Source organism: Abramis brama, assembly GCF_963993115.1.
Source record: "Abramis brama genome assembly, chromosome: 7".
NCBI classification, from domain to species: Eukaryota; Metazoa; Chordata; class Actinopteri; order Cypriniformes; family Leuciscidae; genus Abramis; species Abramis brama.
In genome coordinates, this window is record NC_139969.1 from 7204354 (window position 1) to 7224133 (window position 19780).

The 19780-nt window shown below is 35.8% G+C and overlaps 2 protein-coding genes across 10 annotated transcripts in view; one reads left to right on the plus strand and one right to left on the minus strand.

Annotated features, from left to right (window-relative positions):
• Positions 1 to 6613, plus strand: part of pfkpb (phosphofructokinase, platelet b) — a 23108-nt gene extending 16495 nt beyond the window's left edge. For all 9 annotated transcript variants that reach the window (XM_084119772.1, XM_084119771.1, XM_084119769.1 and 6 more), the window contains 6 exons: positions 1907 to 2071; positions 2323 to 2384; positions 2510 to 2621; positions 2712 to 2811; positions 4099 to 4204; positions 5923 to 6613. In XM_084119772.1, the coding sequence (XP_083975898.1) occupies positions 1907 to 2071; positions 2323 to 2384; positions 2510 to 2621; positions 2712 to 2811; positions 4099 to 4204; positions 5923 to 6070 (693 nt within the window). In that variant the 3' untranslated portion in view covers positions 6071 to 6613. The remainder of the gene's footprint in view (positions 1 to 1906; positions 2072 to 2322; positions 2385 to 2509; positions 2622 to 2711; positions 2812 to 4098; positions 4205 to 5922) is intronic.
• On the minus strand, positions 5891 to 18373 carry pitrm1 (pitrilysin metallopeptidase 1). Its single transcript, XM_084119767.1, has 27 exons — positions 18173 to 18373; positions 17828 to 17924; positions 16783 to 16889; positions 16518 to 16669; positions 16321 to 16435; positions 16145 to 16241; positions 14914 to 15074; positions 14700 to 14826; positions 14517 to 14605; positions 13992 to 14120; positions 13795 to 13908; positions 13524 to 13620; positions 12726 to 12860; positions 12340 to 12478; positions 12145 to 12261; positions 11916 to 12045; positions 11203 to 11323; positions 10905 to 10981; positions 10647 to 10812; positions 10446 to 10546; positions 10117 to 10237; positions 9496 to 9546; positions 9299 to 9411; positions 8608 to 8733; positions 8301 to 8446; positions 7964 to 8066; positions 5891 to 7655 (listed from the first exon to the last, which is right to left on the minus strand). The coding sequence occupies exons 1-27, from the start codon at positions 18217 to 18219 to the stop codon at positions 7562 to 7564; spliced, it is 3072 nt and encodes a 1023-aa protein (XP_083975893.1). The 5' UTR covers positions 18220 to 18373; the 3' UTR covers positions 5891 to 7561.
• Between the last annotated feature and the right edge of the window lie 1407 nt (positions 18374 to 19780).

Here is a 19780-nt window from a genome sequence, read left to right on the forward strand (position 1 = left end):
CAAGTTGACACACAAACCCGCCTCCCCTCACTCACTTGTTTCATTTTCTCTGGATGAATATTGTTGCTGTTACAGGGCTTGAATTTCAGCATGATTGTGCGTATTGGGCATAATTTCACTCATTCCCGCAGATTTTGTGCTTAAACCCAAATTGCGCATATAAGCCACCTCACATTAAATTGAGTTATTTTTTGCTGCTTAAACAGTCAAATACACACAAAATAATGTCAAAATGCCGGTCTTGGCGAGTATTCATGTAAACACAGTCATTTATGTTTTAAGATAACGTAAACAGTTGAGAAAGAAAACACATCTGTAACAGAATAAGGGATCTGTGTGTCGGGTCTTAAAGTGACAGCAAATTATTATTATCAAATTATTAGATAATATTAAAAATATCTAGACGGCGGTATTTCCTCATGGTATCGATATCAAAATTGTGGCTAGTAACTTTGGAAAACCACTATAGCCACAGTGGCTGGTGAGCAAAAAAAGTTAATGTCATAACCTTAATGTTATATTGTGTCATGTTTATCAAAATAACATAGATAAAAATATATAGACCCACTTTATTGGTATTTAAATAGTATAGGCTTATGTTGAACTTTATTCTTGTACAGATGGCGCTGTATTAAGCAGTACATGAAAAGTGTTTCTGTTGCTTCATGAACTCTCGCCGGTCGGTCTGCGCAGCGCCACATGAAGTCGAACACACCCTAAGTGAGTATACTGTAGTATTCGGCTGGTCATGTGATCTCAATATTGCTTTTGGGTAAAATAAAAAAAAACACTAAATGTATTTGACAAAAAACATTTTAAATGGATTTGTCAAATGTACTATATATATATATATATATATATATAAAAAAAAATTTTATATATATTTTTCAAGTGGAAAACATTTAGTGCACCTGTATGAATTTATGATTATGCCTGGGAGATATAAGAAATTAATTAATAAGAAAAGAAACTAATAAGAATATAATTGCATGCGAGTTATAAGAAATATATATTTTGTATATTTTTACAATTTATTATAAAAATATAATTTTTCAAGTGGAAAAAACTATTTAGTGCCCTTTTACAATTTTACGATCATGTCTGGAAGTCACGAGAAACGGTCACGAGAAACGCATACAGAATGTTTTTCCAGGTTTCATTTAATTGTTTAGATATCTGCCCGTGAGATATTAGGCTTTAGATGTGAGATACATTATCCGTGGTTATATAACATAACCAAACTGTGTTTGTCCACTACAGGAACAGATTTATATGCTGATCTGAAAGTTTGTATATTTTCCCAAGTTGCATGGTAAACATGGATCCTCACAAAAATCACTTATTTTATGAGTTGGAACCACATGTATGTTCTCTATTGTTGTGAACTATATTGTGTCTCGTGCTTGCATGCGATGTCTTGCGTACAGGTCCAAAATTAACACTCAACAAGTGCCAACTGTGAGCATAAAATTGGTTGGAAGTGCAACTTTATACATGGACAAAGTGTATATGGAGAACATGTATAATTCAAAAACTTAACTCTGATAAAGAACTAAATAATTTAATTGTAATATGCACAAAATATTTGTTTTTAATGAAAAATAATGCACGGAACAATTTTATGAAATGTTATTTAAAAATAAATGTTATTGATATATTATATAATATATGAAATAATATTATTTTTTCAATAATTATTTAAAATATATAAATAAATTACCCACTGTTGGCCAGTTCATTTTGGACCATGCTTCAGTACTTGTGTTATACTTGAATGCATCTTTAATATCCCGTATGTCTGAGGTTGTGTGTCAGAACGGCAGTCTGAACTCTGTCCGTTAATGAAGTGTGTGTGCATGAGTAACGGATAGGCTTCATTCTTAAACCATTACAATGTGTGTGTTAGACGTGTGATCGGATAAAGCAGTCCGCCAGCGGGACCAAGCGGCGCGTGTTCATCATTGAGACGATGGGCGGATACTGTGGTTATCTGGCGACGGTGGGGGGGCTGGCGGCCGGAGCCGATGCAGCCTACATCTATGAAGAGCCGTTTGACATCCGAGACCTACAGGTGAGAGACATGCACTTCTGTCCATATTCACTGCAATGTATTATCTGAATATAATATTTCAAATATACACCTATGTTACACCTGCAGTGTAACTATAGAATGGATAAGGTGATTACAGTGTTCTCTCCTTCCCCGTCCTCTGTCTGCTCTGTCCCATGCGCAGGGAAGAATATATAGCAGTGTGTACTATTTAAAGAAACAGAGAGAGAGAGAGCGTCATGCTGAGTTTTTATGAGTGCTCTATTTTTCAGTCTAACGTCGAACATTTAACTGAGAAGATGAAGACTAGCATCCAGAGGGGTTTAGTGCTCAGGTATGATCTATATATGGTACATACAGCATTTATACACCACACTGATTTCATTCAGCTGTATCATGTAGATCTGTATGTGTAGAAGGAGTGAGGCGTGATTGTATGTGTGTGTGTGTGTTTTACAGGAATGAGAACTGCAGTGAGAACTACACAACTGACTTTATCTACCAGCTGTACACTGAAGAGGGCAAAGGAGTCTTTGACTGCAGGAAGAACGTCCTGGGACACATGCAGCAGGTACACACACACACACACACACACACACACAGGAAAACAATTGAACATGATCAGAATATTGTTCATTTGTCACGTTATGATGTCCTGTAGGGTGGTGCTCCTTCGCCGTTCGACAGGAACTTTGGCACCAAGATCGCTGCTAAAGCCATGCAGTGGATCTCCAAGAAGCTCAAAGAGTTTTACAGAGAAGGTAAAGAGAAATCAAATCACTCCTGTAAAGATGCATTCTGGGATTGTGTGAACTCAGACTCTGTCCTTGCTAAAGCAGCAACAGCAAACTTACACTTTCACACAGCTCCAGGAAATGACATGCTGATAGTCTCAGATCATTTCTGCACCAGATACATTTATGTAATTATACAGAATTATCTTGATTAACTAAGAGGTTAATGTCATTTTAATGAGCACAATTACATACGTTTAGTAAATTAACATCAGTGCCATGTGTTTGTCATACTTCTGGGTTGCACAGATTTGGATGTAAAATGTAATAGAAATGTTGTTAATTTTTCAATTTACAAATGTAGTTAAAGGGGTAGTTCATCTAAAATCATAATTTACTCACCCTCAAAGTTGTTCCAAACTCTAAGACTTTCGTTCATCTTCGGAACACAAATGAAGATATTTTGAATGAAATCTGAGAGCCTATTGTCCCTCAGTTGACAGCTACACAACTACCACTTTGACGCTTCAAAAAGTTCATAAAGAGATTGTAAAACGCGATTGCTTTATATGATGAACAGATTGAATTTAGGCTTTTATTCACATAGAAACATTCATCAACTCATATCAGTTGTGGTAATCGGAAGCTCAAGAATGTACGCTTGACATGCGAGAACCAATGAGGTTCATTCTCGTGTTACGCAGCACGTTTGAGCTTCTGTTTATGTTCACTGATCAATGTCTATATGTAAATAAAAGCCCAAATTCAATCTGTTTATCATATAAAGCGATTGTGTCTCTTATGAAAATTTGGACAAAATTCATATGGATTAGTTTTACGATCTCTATGAACTTTTTGGAGCGTCAAAGTGGTAGTTGCATAGACTGTCAGTGGAGGGACAGAAAGCTCAGATTTCATCAAAATTATCTTCGTTTGTGTTCTGAGATGAACCAAAGTCTTACGGGTTTGAAACGACATGAGGGTGAGTAATTAATGATAGAATTTTCATTTTTGGGTGAACATATACCCTTTAACTAATGTTAACAAATTAAAACTATTTTAAAGTGTTACAGAATATATTATGTTCAGTCTTGACCGTATAGATTTTCATGAAATGTCATAGTGTTGAGTTATTTTCTTTTGCTCTTTTTTGCTTTCCTTGGTTGGCTCAGATGAAGGTAAATGATTTGCATCTCAAAAATGTATTGTTTTAATTCACTTCAAAGTGCAATGTTATTATGCTTGTAACTTTCGCTGGTGATTTTGAACTGCTTGTGGACTGTGTGCAATACCATATTTTTGTGTATTCGGCAGGACGTGTGTTTGCGAACACAGAGGATTCTGCGTGTCTGTTGGGGATGCGGCGCAGAGCTCTGGTTTTCCAGCCCGTCGTACAACTGAAGGATGAGACTGATTTCGTGTAAGACAACAAACACACTTAACAAAGCTGATATCCTAGTATCCTAGTAATGATGGCATAATATTTGTTTCCAAGGCAACTCTTAAAAGATTTTATTATGTAGCATTTTACCTTTTCCTCAAGTCCATGTGTAATGTAATGTTCTTGCTCCAAAAAAATTATCATAATTTAGTCTGACTTGACATTATCTCGCTGACCTTTAGAATTAAAAAGGCTTGATACTGTGCCTTTAAGACTTCCAAATACTGAACAGCCATGAACATGTAAATAGGGCAATGATATGTTAATATTTTCTGCTTGATTTTAATAAATGATCTGGGGGGACTTTAGAGTAGTGGTGGGAGAAACTAAGCCAGTTTTAAACCAGTTTCTTCACAAAATGATTCACTGTTTCATTAACTAAGAATAGCATGTGCTGTTTAATGTTTGATGATAGCGTTATTGTACATGTGCGTTAGCAATCTTCATCACATGTTTCTGCTCCTTGTTTTTGGATACGGAGATTCTGTACTCTTTCAGAAGAGGCGTAATAGCGCCCCCTACCATATAATAGTTAAAACATTGATTGCTGGAAAATTCCGTCAATGGCGTGGAAAGAGTTCATTCTTTTTAAAGGGGTCATGACATGGATTTTTATGAGCGAACCTCAAGGAACTTAAATAAATAATAAAACAAATAAAGTATAGATGTATATGTGTGTGTGTAAAAATTTCAACCCTCATTCTGACCCTGTCTCAAACGATCTGTTTTAAGATGGAATTTTCCAGCTTTCCTATTCCTATAGCAACTGAAAGAGTACTGATCAAAACATCAGAAAAAGAAGCAGAAACAAGCGGTATCATATGTAAGCAGATGCATATGTAAAATAATGCGATCATCAACATTATCAAACAGCTTATAAATCAAAACCACCTAATGTTACTGAATGAAATGTCGACCCAGGACGAGGTATAGGACTGTGAAGTTTTGGGGTGTTGATGGACTCGATCTACTCCATATGTGATTTGGTCATCGTTCTGAATCCGATCCAGATGAAACATTTGACTAAAATGTGATTTTCTCAGCTTTTTGCTCAAAATGTTGCTTTTTTTATGAACTTACCCACACATTCAAGTGTTGATAAAAAAGAATGCGTGAAGCTAGAATAAAACAGTTTTTTTGCTTTAAAGCAGAGGTTCTGTTCTTTCTTTTGATATATTGCATGTTGAGATATTCATACAACAAAATATTCTGGGGGCCATGAAACTTTTGTAAAAAAAAAAAAATGCTGGCACGGACTGGCAACTTTTTTCAAAAACGCTAGCGGGGAAAGAGTTAAAGTGGTGGCTCTTTTAAGGCTTGTCAGAAAACAGCCACTGTTATGATTGCCTAACAGAATTGCAAAAGAAACACTATCAATGCACACTCGCTATTGCATGCGAGCAAGTGTTTTGAAAACGTTATCCATATAAAACCAGACTTTTGGACTTGATTTAAAACATGCTTTGTTTATAGGAAGGACATTTATAGTCTGAAACTTGCAGGATGTTTTAATGGTACAAAGACCTTTTATATGTCAAAAGATCAAGGCAACTTTGATTTCTCACGTCATGACTCATTTAACTCAGAAGAGCAAGGAGAAAACAATCCTGTTTTACATGATATGCTCCCTTTAACATTTCAAAAACATTTTAAAATGATACAGACTTGGCTTTTGACCTGATACTTTTTATTCCCAGTCACAGGATCCCGAAGGAACAGTGGTGGCTCAGACTGCGTCCACTCATGAAGATTCTGGCCAAGTACAAAACCAGCTACGACGTGTCCGATGCGGGCCAGCTTGAACACATCGTCCGTCCGAGAGCTAAAGACAGCTCTGCTATTTAAAATCAGCCCAAGTAAAACCTAGTTGTCTTGCAAGTATAAATGTGATTCCATAGCAGATCTGTAGCAATCTGTCTTGACCTGAACACATCCATGTAAAGCAGTTCACATTAAAGCGTGACCATAGACATGCAGCCACAAAATCCTTAAATGTTCTAGATCAGTGTTTGACAATCCATATGCTTATCCCTTTAATGGGGCCAAGTGGTATATTTTGTTAATATGCAAGATTTCCATATTTATATTTATTTTAATAGAGCTTATTTTCATTGATTGAATAAACTATCCAGCGCCACTGGCTTGTAGTATAGCTCGTAATCCCACAACTGCACCTTGTTTTAGTTGAAATGGAGTCTGAATGAAGTCTTCCTAATGAAGCTGCATATGCTATGGCACTTTGTACCAAAGCAGATACTGTGTTAATGTGTTCGTCACGACGTATATGTATATACATCTAATGCTGCATAAACTCCCTTTAGAATGTGGCTTGTCATTTAATTTATTTGAGCAGTTGTTCACAGTCCATTTTAAAACATTTAAACCTCTGGTGCTGCGTGGTGCTCAGAAATGATTTTTATTTTATTTCAATAAAATGAATATACTATATTTTAGTTTGATAATGTTCTTAAATATTTGTTTATTTTTAGGGGATTTTATGGTACTAAATTATATTTCTGCAATAGTTATGATCCATTTATTACCTGTTTGCCACTTTTTCAGCGTAGACCTAAAAATTAAATTTCCCAACTTAAACTCGCATATAATTCTTGAATGCTTTGGAGAACAGACTTAAATTTGTTCTCTTTTTAAAGAAGACACTTGGCTGATTATTGCTGAAGTGAAAAAAGGTGAAACTAAAAAGTTATAGAAGTTTAAGTCTATTATGAAAAATGCATAAAAATACTTATTTTTAAATTTGATACGAAATATATATTTTCAAAAACATGTTTTATTCCAAATTTGAGCTTAATATTGCAAAAAAATTATTTCAGGACATTTTAACCCATGTTTAATGTCCATGATTTTTTTGTGCGTTCACATACAAGTGCCAGAACCTTTACCAAGTTTCGGACCATTACGATGAAAAAATGGATAAGGATTTAGTATTACAAAAAAGGATTCAAATTTTTTTTACTTTTTTTTTAATAGAAAAAGTTTTCCATTCTAGTTAAACATGGGTCACATTTATTATAATTCAATACATCTCATAAATAATCTTTTTCTATTTTATGTCTCAAACTACACTTTTATCATACGAGTCATAAAACATGACCTCCACCATAAACAAGCAATGTGCAGTGTAAACAAAACTAGTTTTGCTGGAATAATAAGTGGTACATTATTCAGGTACCTTCAGCGCACTTGACTGTTTAGGAGCACTTCAGTTCATCAAAATAACTCCTGTAATGAGGAAAACACTGTAAATTTGTGCGTGATCCAGGAGTGTGTGTGTTTCTTTCACAATCCTAATAATAAGAACAGAGGAAAAAACGTCTATTTGACCACCCAGGACGGGTCTTTTCTGATGCTTTCATTTTCCGGGCCTAAAATAGCCACTCCACAAGTCTGCTGGCCGATACCTAGATACCTGTAAAAATAAATAAAAATATGTTAAAAATAGGTAAATATGATATTATACAATATAAATAAATATCACACCAGCACTCAAGCATAAATACTATTTTTATTAATTTATTATTTCAAGTTTAGTGTTTTTCCCTTGTATTTTATATATATATATATATATATATATATATATATATATATATATATATATATATATATATATACACACACACACACACACACATTTTCCACGCATTTTGATGGGTCATAAAAACAAACATCCCCCCTGACATCACTTTTGGACACTACTGTACATTAATGTCTCATTACCTGCCAGCAACGTCAATTAGATTTTTGTCGGTCACAGCGAACAGTCTCTCTCTGTATCTTTGCTTCATTTCATCAGTAATGCCGTTTAAAAAACGCCCCAAACCTGCAGCACAAATACAAGGTCCTTGTGAACCAGAAAACAAATATCCCAAAACACCAACTCAAACAGCAAACACAAAAACATTCCTACACATCTGAACAGTCACACAAAATATCCGCAGATTCAAGAATGCAAATTAAATCCAACTACAGCAAAATTACACAGAAAGAGACTAAACATCATTCAGCATCAAAATACACTCGTCAGATCATTTAGGATGTGCTCTAAACAACTGACCCTTATCTGAGGGGGCAACAGGTGCATCAACGGCAGAGAAAACTGAGAGCTTGGCCTCGTCGATATCCTGCTGGGTAAACCTTCCCTCTCGTGCCCACTCTACTCCGCCACGGAAAGCCGACAACGTCTGGGTGGAGTTTGGATCTCTGAGAGATTGCCATGACAACCACATAATAAACCATGAATCAACTTGGTACACACACACACACACACACACATATAGATAGATATACACACACCAGTATATTTAAAGCATACACACTAAACAGAACATTGTGTAAGATCTAATGAAATGCATCATACAAACCTATAGGAATAAAATGAGAACAGGCCGCCTCCTCCCATTCTGGCCCCGCCTCCATAAGCCCCGCCCTTTTCTCGGATCTCTCCATGGAGGAACTTAGCAGTCATCATCCTTCCTAAAATACACAGACTGAGAGACAGACAGAAGGCAAACTGTAAATGAGTGCATGATCAATCAAATTAAAACTGTAATAGCGATTTGACAGTCTAATTATATAATCACAAATGCTGTCATTTAATTAAATGTATATATACACTGCGTGCACTTATGAATGGCTCTGGTTTTTTGCCAAAATAAAAGCTTGATGGATTATCATTTGAAAATGAACAAATGTAGACAGCCATAAATACTAATATTGTAATTTTACATTTTTTTTAAAATAATAATAATTATTATTATTATTATTATATTTTATTTTACAGTGAAAAATATTATTAGTATTATTTATTTTGTTTAATATTTTTATTAATAATAAAAATCATAATAAAAATTATAAACAAATTATTAGAATTATAATAATAGTACTTATTATTATTATATTCATATTGCTATCTAAAAGCACAACATTTTTGGCCCTACCAAACCAGGAGCATTTAAAAAAAAGTGCATTTTAAAAATTGCTAATTTTATCAGGCAAAAAAAAAATTGAGATGATATTTTTCTTATTACAGAAGTGCATGAGTGTTTGTTGTACCTGGCGTAATCGGCGTGTGTGAACGGGACCGTGCGCACACACTCACTGACAAAGTTCACAGTAAACGGGAGCTGGAAGTACGTCTTCATCTGACAGGGTTTAAAATGAGGCTCCTGGTAGGATGAAGGGAGATCAGTGAGAATGCAACCTATGAATGACATATGAATGTTGCTGTAATGTTGTACAAATGCACTTACTGAGATGAGTTTACGACTCACAGCTGATCCAGCAGTAGGGTCTAATGCTCTCTATGAGGGGATAAACAACCAATCAAAACGGTCAGATTTACTCTTCATCTAAACACAACAAATTCATGATATCAGATTCATGAATGAATGAATTGTTCTTTTGAGTCAAATCCTTTTTGATTCAGTTTTGTGGGGTAAAAAACCCTCTTATTTATTAAAATGCTCATCCCTCTGTCTTTGCAATGTACAAGATTTCAAGGATAGCTAAAACCCTTCACCTTTAACTCGTTCACTGGGTGTTTAAGACACTATTCTCTATAAAGCTGATATAGAAATATATATCATTTTTAAATTTTTGGATTATCCAAAGTGTACATTTATCAGTTCACATATTCCCTGGGAATTGAACCCACAACCTTGATGTTGCTAGCGCTACACTCTACTATATTACATTTACATCTATGCATATGGCAGACGCTTTTACCTTAAGTGACTTGCATTTAAAGCACATTTTTATGAGTTCATGAATTTCCTGGGATTTGAACCCATGACCATTGCTAGTGCCATACTCCACCATTTGAGTTACAGGAATATAAAGCTTATTTAATTGTGAAAGCCTGTGCTTCTCACCTCCACAATGGTTGGTCTGACAGGTTTGCGCTCCTTCCTGTTGGCTGCTATATTCCCTATAAACCTCTCCACTTCCACACCTGCATCGGACATTTTCTGGGGCGTGGCGTTCACGGCACACCTGAAATCATGACATTATAATCACATTTAAATTCAAATTTGTAAATCAGTCAATTGTATAAATAAATTTATAGTAAATCATAATTAATTGTATTTCTACTGTTCATTTTATATGAATACACTTTATTTCTACATTGTCTAAATTCATTTTAATGAAGATTTTCTTGTTTAAACAGACTTGATGTCTTGTGTCTTGTCTTGATGCTTACCTCATGTTCTCAGGGTTAAAAAGGTGTCTCTTTATCCGGGGAAGTTTCCTCAAAACTGAAGTCAGATCAGTCATCTCAGCGATTCTTTTCATAAACTTGACCTAAAATTAAAACATCAAACACAAATTTATGAAACAATTCATTCTTCTTGAATCCCTCAAAGGCTGGAGAACAACATCAGGATGTCTCATCATCACTCACCTGGTCCATCCCGCTGAAGGTCTCCTGCAGGTCTGCTGTGGGCGTGAGGGATCGAGCCGCCCGTGTCATCGCGTACATGTGACCAGAGTACGAGATGCCATTGGACAGCTCTTGAGCTGACATCATGACCAGCACACGCAGACGCTCCTCGTCATCAAAACGAGGGCTAGACATGTGCAGGGCAAATTCAGTTTAAAATAAGTATACTTGCACAGAGATTTAAAGATTGATTTTTCTGTCTCTATAAACAAGACTAACCAGTTAAATATGTCACTCCACAGCTGAAGCATGTCCGGTAGATTCCGTTCCAGACAGGAAGACGACAGGATAATACCCTAAAAAACACAAATAAAGACATGAGCATTGATTGCACACTCACTCCAATGCAAGTTCAAATATCAGCAAAAAGAAAATAGCCAGAAAAATGTGGTTTCAAACCTTCAAGCTTCTGGTTACCAGTTCTGAGCTTTTAGCTCTACCTCAATGTACTTGCAAACAAAAGAGCATCATATTTATATCAATTCACACATGATAGACGAGGAAGAAAGAGTGATACCTGCTCGTACAGATCAAGATCATCAGTGTCTGGAATGATCTGTGGAGATACAGACATGCCTCCGGTCTTCAGCTCAATACGCTGGGCCTGCTGACGATAATTCAGCTCCCCACTGCCTAACCTGAGATTACACCAGCATGGCATTAGTTATTTACACAACTGTCTAAAAGTTTGGGGTCAGCAAGATTTTTTTTTTTTTTTTTTTAAATAAGAAATTAATACTTTTATTCAGCAAGGATGCATTAAACTGATCAAAAGTGACAAAGAAATGTCTAACGTTACAATAGATTTCCATTTCAAATAAATGCTGTTCTTTTGAACTTTCTATTCATCAAAAAAATAAATCAACATTGATAAGAAATTTTTTTCTTTGTTTCATTCAAAAATCTTTGTTTTTTGAGCAGTCATGTCATGTGACACTGAAGACTATTAAAGTATATTTCAAACAGAAAACAGTTTATTTAAATTGTAATAATATTTCACAATATTAGTGTTGTTACTGCATTTTTGATCAAATAAATGCAGCCTCGGTGAGCATAAGAGACTTCTTTAAAAAAAATCTTCTTTAAAAATCTTACTGACCCCAAACTTTTGATCTTTATATATAGCATATTTTCACATTTTCACAAAGACTGGTCTGATTGAATGTTGGATACTGTACACTCTATATTACAGTATGTATCAGTGATGAAGCAGCACAAAGGGTTTCATACTTGGTAATGACGCTGCAGAACAGAGGAACGTAGATCTTGAGGTCTTCAGGGAGGGAGTTGAGGTTGCACATGGCTCTGAAATAAACCATGCCATTGGTGGGCTGCTCACAGTACTGAACAGGTACGCCACCTACAGACACAGAAAGAGATAGTAAATGTAGTAAATGGCTTTTGCATCTATAATTTCAACTTTGAATGTGCTTGTTACATGTATGCATGTGCATTTTACCTGCGCTCTCCAGCTGTACAGATGTGTAGGGAATGATGGGCTCAATGTCAGACACCTTTAATGCAGGTAGACAGGAAGCGTCTTGAGTTGTGCTCTGAGCAGCTAACAGCTGCAAACCTGAAACAACAACATGGTTTAATCTCTGCAACAGAATGAGACTAATAATTCTCGTCCTTCCTGGTCTCGCAAGCGTACCTTTCTCATAGATGTCTTTGCGGTCTGCGTCGCTGAGGATCTGTATCTTCTGCTGTAGTTTCTGTTCCTCAGCTTCAGCCTGTTTCTCCAAGAATCTCTCATCAGGACTCATGGAAAGGGTCAATTGATGAGTGTTATTCTGAAACAAAAAAAAACCAGACAAATTTTTGCAGCAAATGAATGCAACAAACATGCATGAAAAAACTGCAATCATGAAAACAATCAATCATATTTTTCTATTATGACAATAATAATTTTACATTTAGTTTCGTACATAATAGTATTATAGTTTTATGGTACAAAGCAACATTCACTGCATCATCAATGGAGCAGCTTAAACAGACAGAGCTTCAGTCTGACTGACTGATTAAAAGAAAGACTATTACCTTAAAGTAGTGCTGGACTTTGTCCTGAAGGTAGCGAGGGTTCTCCTTCAAACACTGCCGGAATCTGGACACACTCTCACTGATCTTCAACAGCTGCACCGGATCGCCATCATGATTCCAGCAGGATGCAATATACTGACAGACAGAGACAGGGGGCTTTGCCATGCAAGTTTTTGAAAGTTGCCCTCAAATAGAAAAATATAGTAAAATTTCCTAAAAAAAATTTACTTGTAAAAAAAATTCATACTAGTAAACATTCATTAATTTATCATAAAAAAAAAATCTAAAGGTAAATCTATACTATTGAACTTTTTTGTATAAAATTAACCAAATTTAAATAATGAGTCAATCCATCATCCATCCTTCTTCCAAAATGTGTTTTTATAAATTGTCATATGTAGCTCTCTAACAGAGTTCTAAAACATTGTCTATTGTGAAGTGTCATTTCATTATAGTTGTTGTAGCGCTGTCTTTGTGCAAGGAAGTACCGTGTCTATTAATGGGTAGATCTCCAGCAACGTCTTCAGCTAGTCAGCTTGAGATACTTTCCATCTAAACTGATTATATCTCTTAAGAATTTTTAAACTTATTTCAGTTAGCTGCCTAGGCAACAAGATAGTTCTCCCAAAAATGAAAATTGTCATAATTTACTCTTCCTATCTTAGAGTCATTTTGTGTTTTGACATGTTAACAAATGTTGCTTAAGCAGAAAACATTCTGGTCCTTTTCTAGAACTATAAAAGTAGCACAAAAAAAATATACAAGTACACGTGTGTGTGTGTGACAGAGTTTACTCACTGAAGTGAGAGCTAGGCCGAAGCTGGTGGACTGATGTTTCATCTGAATCTCAATTTTATGCAGCAGAGCTTCAATCTGCTCCTCTTCAAAACCAGTTCTGAAACAGCAATATAATTATATTTATTCATTTAGCAGGTGCTTTTCTCCAAAGTGAACATCACAAGCAAATTCAGATTCTCTCAAAGTCAAAACTGAATGAAGGTTCAGCAAAAGCTTGATTTCATTTAAAACTCTTTATTGTAGTAAGGCAATAAAACAGTCATCCACTCACGCAATGATGTCATCGATGGTTTGGGCAATGATGTGTTTGACCGGCTCAGCGTCAGCCTCTGCTATGCCTTGAAGACCGATGGTGAAAGACGCTTGTCTCGTGCTGCCGTCAAAGCTGCACGAATCACACATTTATAAAGCTCCACTCTCACTCATCAGAGAGAGGAAGTGATTTTGAAGTCTGGTCAAACAACGTACCCCACTGAAGAGGAGAAGTCTGAACCGATATTGGGCTCGATCAGGGCTTTGTAGAAGGGAGAGTTTGGACCAGAGATCATGAGAGAGGAGAGGAGGCTCAGAGTGAACGCCTCAAACGTGTCTGTGATGCTGGAACACACGTAGACATGAGGATAGAGAGGTAAACTACCAGTTTAAAAAAATGAAATGACTAGTGTTGTCAAAAGTCCCGGAACTACTACTTTGTTCGCTTTCAATACCCATTCATAATTTGAATACAAGTTTTATTTTTCATACCGCTAAGTACAAACTGCAAAGTTTTGGGAGTGATGACCATTTTAAAAAGCAGGACTGAATCTGAATTTACGATGTTTGACTTTGTGATAACCATGGCAATGGACGGGACATTAAGTCTTGCCGTCTAATTTCAATAGACCTGACTCTTGTTCTTTTATTGTGATTCTTTGTTTTCATTTTATTACTCATTTTTCATTGTGACAACACTAGAAGTGAAAAGAAAAAGAAACTGAATATTTGTGCACTCACTCTCCCAGCAGATAGCTCATGCAGAGTGTGTTTTGTTTCATGGGGTCAGGAACCAGTGCGTCAGGCCCGCAAGTCACATGATCCGCTCTCTGAGCAAAAACATTGAACAATCAACAAACCTCATAAACTTGAATTGAATGAGTTCATTTTACAGGTCATTCTCATGTGTATTGTGTAACGCACAGGTTTGTCCCAGAGCATTTGGGGAGGAACTGCAGTGTTGGGTTCTGTTCTCTCAAATTTAGACAGAGCCTCTTTCTCTATCTGCTGTAGGTGCTGCTCCAACGGTAGGTCCCCGTATGTGAAGAACCTGCAATAAACACGCAGAACAGACAATGAGTATTGTCTGCTTTTTGCACACATTCATTTAGTGAGTCCTAGAGTTTAATGTGTGTACCGTGCATTGCTGGGGTGGTAGTGTGTGGCGTGGAAGTGTCTGAGCTGTTCCCAGGTCAGGTCAGGGATGGCCAGCGGTTCCCCTCCGGACACAACAGAGTATGTGTGATCCGGCAGGAGTTTATTCTGCAGGTGCTGAGCGTATAGCTGAGCATTATCTGACTACACACACAACATACAGAAGAGTAACAGAAACATTTGTTAGTCTAAAATAATCATAACATCATACGAAACTCAAATAAATGTAAATGTGACATCCAGCAGTAACATTTGAACTCCTATGCTATTTGTAATTATGGCCAGACATATTCAGTATATGGATGTGTGCATTATGAAGCTTATTATGCATATTTAAGGATGCAATGATGACATCTACTGGCATATGCAGATATTTATCATTTACAAATATAATCATTTACTCACCCTCAAATTGTTCCAAACCTGTATGAATATCTTTTTTTAAAACCAAACATTTACTTCCATAGTAAGTCTACTCCTCCTACTATGGAAGTCAAATGATGACGGATTTTTCATTTTTAGGTGAACCATCCCTTTTAGGAAAATATAAATTGGCCGCTATACCTACACTACCATTCAAAAGTTTGGGGTTGGTACATTTATTTATGTTTTTAAAAGAAGTCTCTTATGTTCATTTTATGCTCAAGCTACATTTATTCAATCAAAAATACAGTAAAAACAGCAACATTGTGAAACATTATTATATTAAAAAAAACTATTTTTAATTTAATATATTTAAAAAACAAATAATTTATTCCTGATGCAAAGCTGAATTTTCAGCATCATTACTCCAGTCTTTAGTGTCACATGATCCTTCAGAAACCATTCTAATATGCCGATTTGCTGCTCAAGAAACATTTATTATTATTATCATTGTTGGAAACAGTTGTGCTGCTTCATATTTTTGTGAAAACCATGATAATTAGTTTTTTTGGATTCTCTGATGAAAAGAAAATTCAAAAGAACAGCATTTATTTGAAATAGAAATCTTTTGTAACAATATAAAATTACTTTACTGTCACTTTTGATTCATTTAATGCATCTGTAATGAATACCGTAAAAAAAGAAAGAAAAAGTACTGACCCCAAACTTTTGAAAGGTAGTGTAGGAGGTCACGGATCCATCATCAATGCATCTCTATAGATATTACTTCTATATATTACTGATATATATATATTTTTTTAAATCAGAAGAGCACGGAGGAGTTTTCTTACAAACACTCCCTTCATCTCGTTGAACACCACACCCTTGAACACCACACGACTCGTGGGGTCTGTGGGGGTCTCGTGCTCCAGCCTCCAGCCCTCCTGCCTGAAAAAAACCCCCATTAAATCCCTTTCAAAACCAATTTATGTGCCATTAATTACATTATCTGAGTTATGGCCTTTACCAGAAGTCCAGTTCTCTGAGACAAGGGAAAAAAACAGCATCCAGATAGACCGACAGAAGGTTCTGGAAGTCTTTGGCATTTTGAGTTGAGAACGGATACATTGTGTAATCACTCGCTGGGGAGAGAGATTGATATAATCAGACATAATCAAATCACACAATACACTCACTTAAACACAAACACGCATCGGGAAGTACCTGTGAAGGCGTTCATAAAGGTGGAGAGAGAGCGATTGAGCATCTTAAAGAAGGGGTCTCTACAGGGGAAGCGCTGAGAGCCACACAGAACCGTGTGCTCGAGAATGTGAGGAACACCGGTGCTGTCCATCGGTGTGGTGCGAAACTGCACACTACAATAACACACATGCAGAGGAACATCATCTGGGCATTTAATGGGGTTCAAATGGAAATCCTCAGATGTTTCAAAGCATTTCAGTCTCCATCAGACGCAGACAGACTGTACCTGAAGAGGTTGTTGGAATCGTCTCGGGCTGCGTGAAGATACTGAGCTCCTGTTGCATCATGGGAGAGTTTAACGGCCGTCAGAAACAAATCCGGCACAGCAGTAACCTAAAAAAAACACAATCGATGTTAGCACAAGGTCACCCTGACACCCATACAAAAAGTCCATCAATGCTGTGACAGTCAGGAGGTCACTGATCACGATCACTGATGATATTTGAGATTCCTCCCAGTTTGGCAGTTGTAGCATAATAGCTAATAAAAAGATAATTATCCCTATAAAATCTACTGTATCATATTTGATACATTGAATTTCTAAGGCTTCTAAATTATCAGCATGATTAAAACTTTCCTGATTAACCTCTTGTCCAAAATCTACTACATGCCTTCTGGCATATTATTGATAGGTCATAAAACATCCACCTGTGGGACACTGACATTTTTAATGTTTTATAAGATTAACTTTTATATTGTTAGTAATATTTCAAGATGAACAGATATGCATCAAATACAATCCATCAGGCTTTTTTTGTGTACATCTTTCAATCATCAATGTATTGAATTGCATTATGTTTTAATACTACACAGCATTTAAATATCATCTTACTAAGGCATTATTGAAACTGATTATTTGAACTGAAATGACAACTAATATTTATATGCATTATAATAGTCTGCAGCTACACGGTATTAAGGATCTCATTGATTTACATTACAAGCTATCAGAATTTCTGGCCATATAAACAACAAACTTTAAAATTTCTCTTTCATATTATGTCTAAACGGTTCTGTAAAAAAGAAGAAGATTTTTCTGACTATTATTTCATATGTGAGGCTTTACTAAACTAAAGCAAAGCACTAGAGATGTGCATTACAGCGATTTTAGTTTTAATGTCCACAATGCAATGGATCTTGGTTGAATCTTGTCTTAGTTTTTAGAAGCTGTCAGAATGAGAAGGTTTAAGAACCCCTGCTTCACTGTATGTGATGAAACAGAAACAATAAAAGCACATGTATTTTCATGATTTGTTTACTCTCTTTTTTACCTCTTGAACAGTGAATCCGTGGATCTTCTGTCCCACTGTGTACTGCAGTGCTCTCTCCACAGCAGAGCTGCCTCTGGTCCTCCATGAACCCTGCAAACTACAAACCACTCATTCATCAGACTAATCAGCATGACTGAGCTTTTCTCAGCGGCTTACATCATACACGTCAAAGTTAAACCTATAAACATGATGACAGTTAATAACAATGACCTGAAATGATAAATTAATGACAATTAAAATATGAATACCGGCCTAAATCAGATCACGCGGATGTCTGAAACCGAAGGACAGAATTTTAACGTTAAGTTAATTCAACCCAGACGTGTAGCATTTAACGTTACTCACCTCAAATTTTTGAGTCTCGTAATGATTGTCTTACTTTTACGAAACATTTTAGAAGCTTAAATCCACTGTCTCTAATAACTACTGTGATTATGAGTTAAGTTAAAACGCATTATATGTGAGTTCCTAGATTCATGTTTCCGTTACGATTAAAGCTCTGTCCTTCCATGTCCCATGGCATGCTGTACACAGCGCATGCGCACTAGACGCGACCTTTACCGGCGGCAACACGAAGAGCCACTGCTGCTGCAAAATAAAAGTATGGGCAATAATAATAAAAATATAAAATATAAATATGATTTTGAGCCTATAAAATGCAGTTTATATAACTTTTAAGGTAAAGGAGATGGAATGCATGATGCGTGTTTTTTAAATATTTTACCAGTTGACCATTTAACACTTCCTAAAATGACCAGCAGATGTCAGTAGAAACAGGGAAACAGGGGTCACGCCGTTTAAACACAGGGGTCAAGTACTTAGAAAAGGAGGGAGCTTCAAAATAATATTTTTGGGCATATAGGGAGTTAACCATTAGGGTTAAATATTTGAAAGTTTTAAACTGATATGGTTGTTGCTAGAGGTAATTTTCCATACAAAGAATTTTGTTTCTTCCCAAATTCCAGTCACTACAATCATTGTTCCCACTGTAACTAGAGCTACACGATTCTGGATAAATTGAGAATCACGATTGTTTTTTTCATTTTCAAAATAGTTTGTAATTTACTCTGACAATGTTAATTGCTGCAGTCTATTTTAAAAAATATTTCATTCATTTGAATTATTATTATTATTTTTTAAATCGGTTTAAATGAAAGACACATTTTTAATGTCGCCATGATGTAATTGATACAATCTTTATTTGAAAGGAGATTTACTTATATTTGTGTGTGTCAGAGTGTATCCTGCACACATCTTTATTACATCGCCTATTGGAAGATTAAGCACATTTAACCTGTAATGCATATATTATTTAATTACTGCAGATTTGTACTGAATTTAGCGTTTTCTGCAAATAAATAAATTAGAATCTGCGCTTGAAATCTTATAACAACGTACATAGCCTATTATATATGGAAGACAAAGTACATGTATAATTTAAGCATTGCAGATTTGTTTTGAATGAATGTTTTCTGCATATTAATAAAATTGAATATGTTTATGTTATAAAACATTTATTTTGTTTACTTTTCAGAACTAAAATGTTATTAAACTACAGAACTAAAGTCCTAATTAAGTCAGAATCTGAAAGTTTCTTTCCCAGTGTTTTTGTGTGAGTGGGTTTGTAGAGCATCTGTTTTAAGTTCATGTAGAGCAACAAGTCTGTAAAACACTCCCATGAACTTGCAGTACTGAACATTTATTGTAACATTGAACAAAGTGCATCATATTTTGTAGTACACAATGTTCCAGAAGAGTCTTTGTTTACTGTTTCCACAGTCCTGTGGATCTTTATTGTCGTCTCTGATACAGGATCCCTCTTTTATCTCTAATGCATGAAGTGCAGCAGTCCAGGCCTGTAAGAAGGAGAATCTAATCTGATTTTGCAGATTGTATAATAAAGAAACTACAAAACACAGCTTTATAAAAATCATTTATTATTGTTGTAGTATA

Coding starts and splice junctions, on each gene's coding strand:
- pitrm1 (XM_084119767.1), bottom strand. CDS start 18,219: ATGTTTCGTAAAAGTAAGACAATCATTACGAGACTCAAAAATTTGAG. Junction 13,621..13,794: donor ACCATCGATGACATCATTGC/GTGAGTGGATGA, acceptor TTGCTGTTTCAG/AACTGGTTTTGAAGAGGAGC. Junction 12,046..12,144: donor TGTACAGCTGGAGAGCGCAG/GTAAAATGCACA, acceptor CTGTGTCTGTAG/GTGGCGTACCTGTTCAGTAC.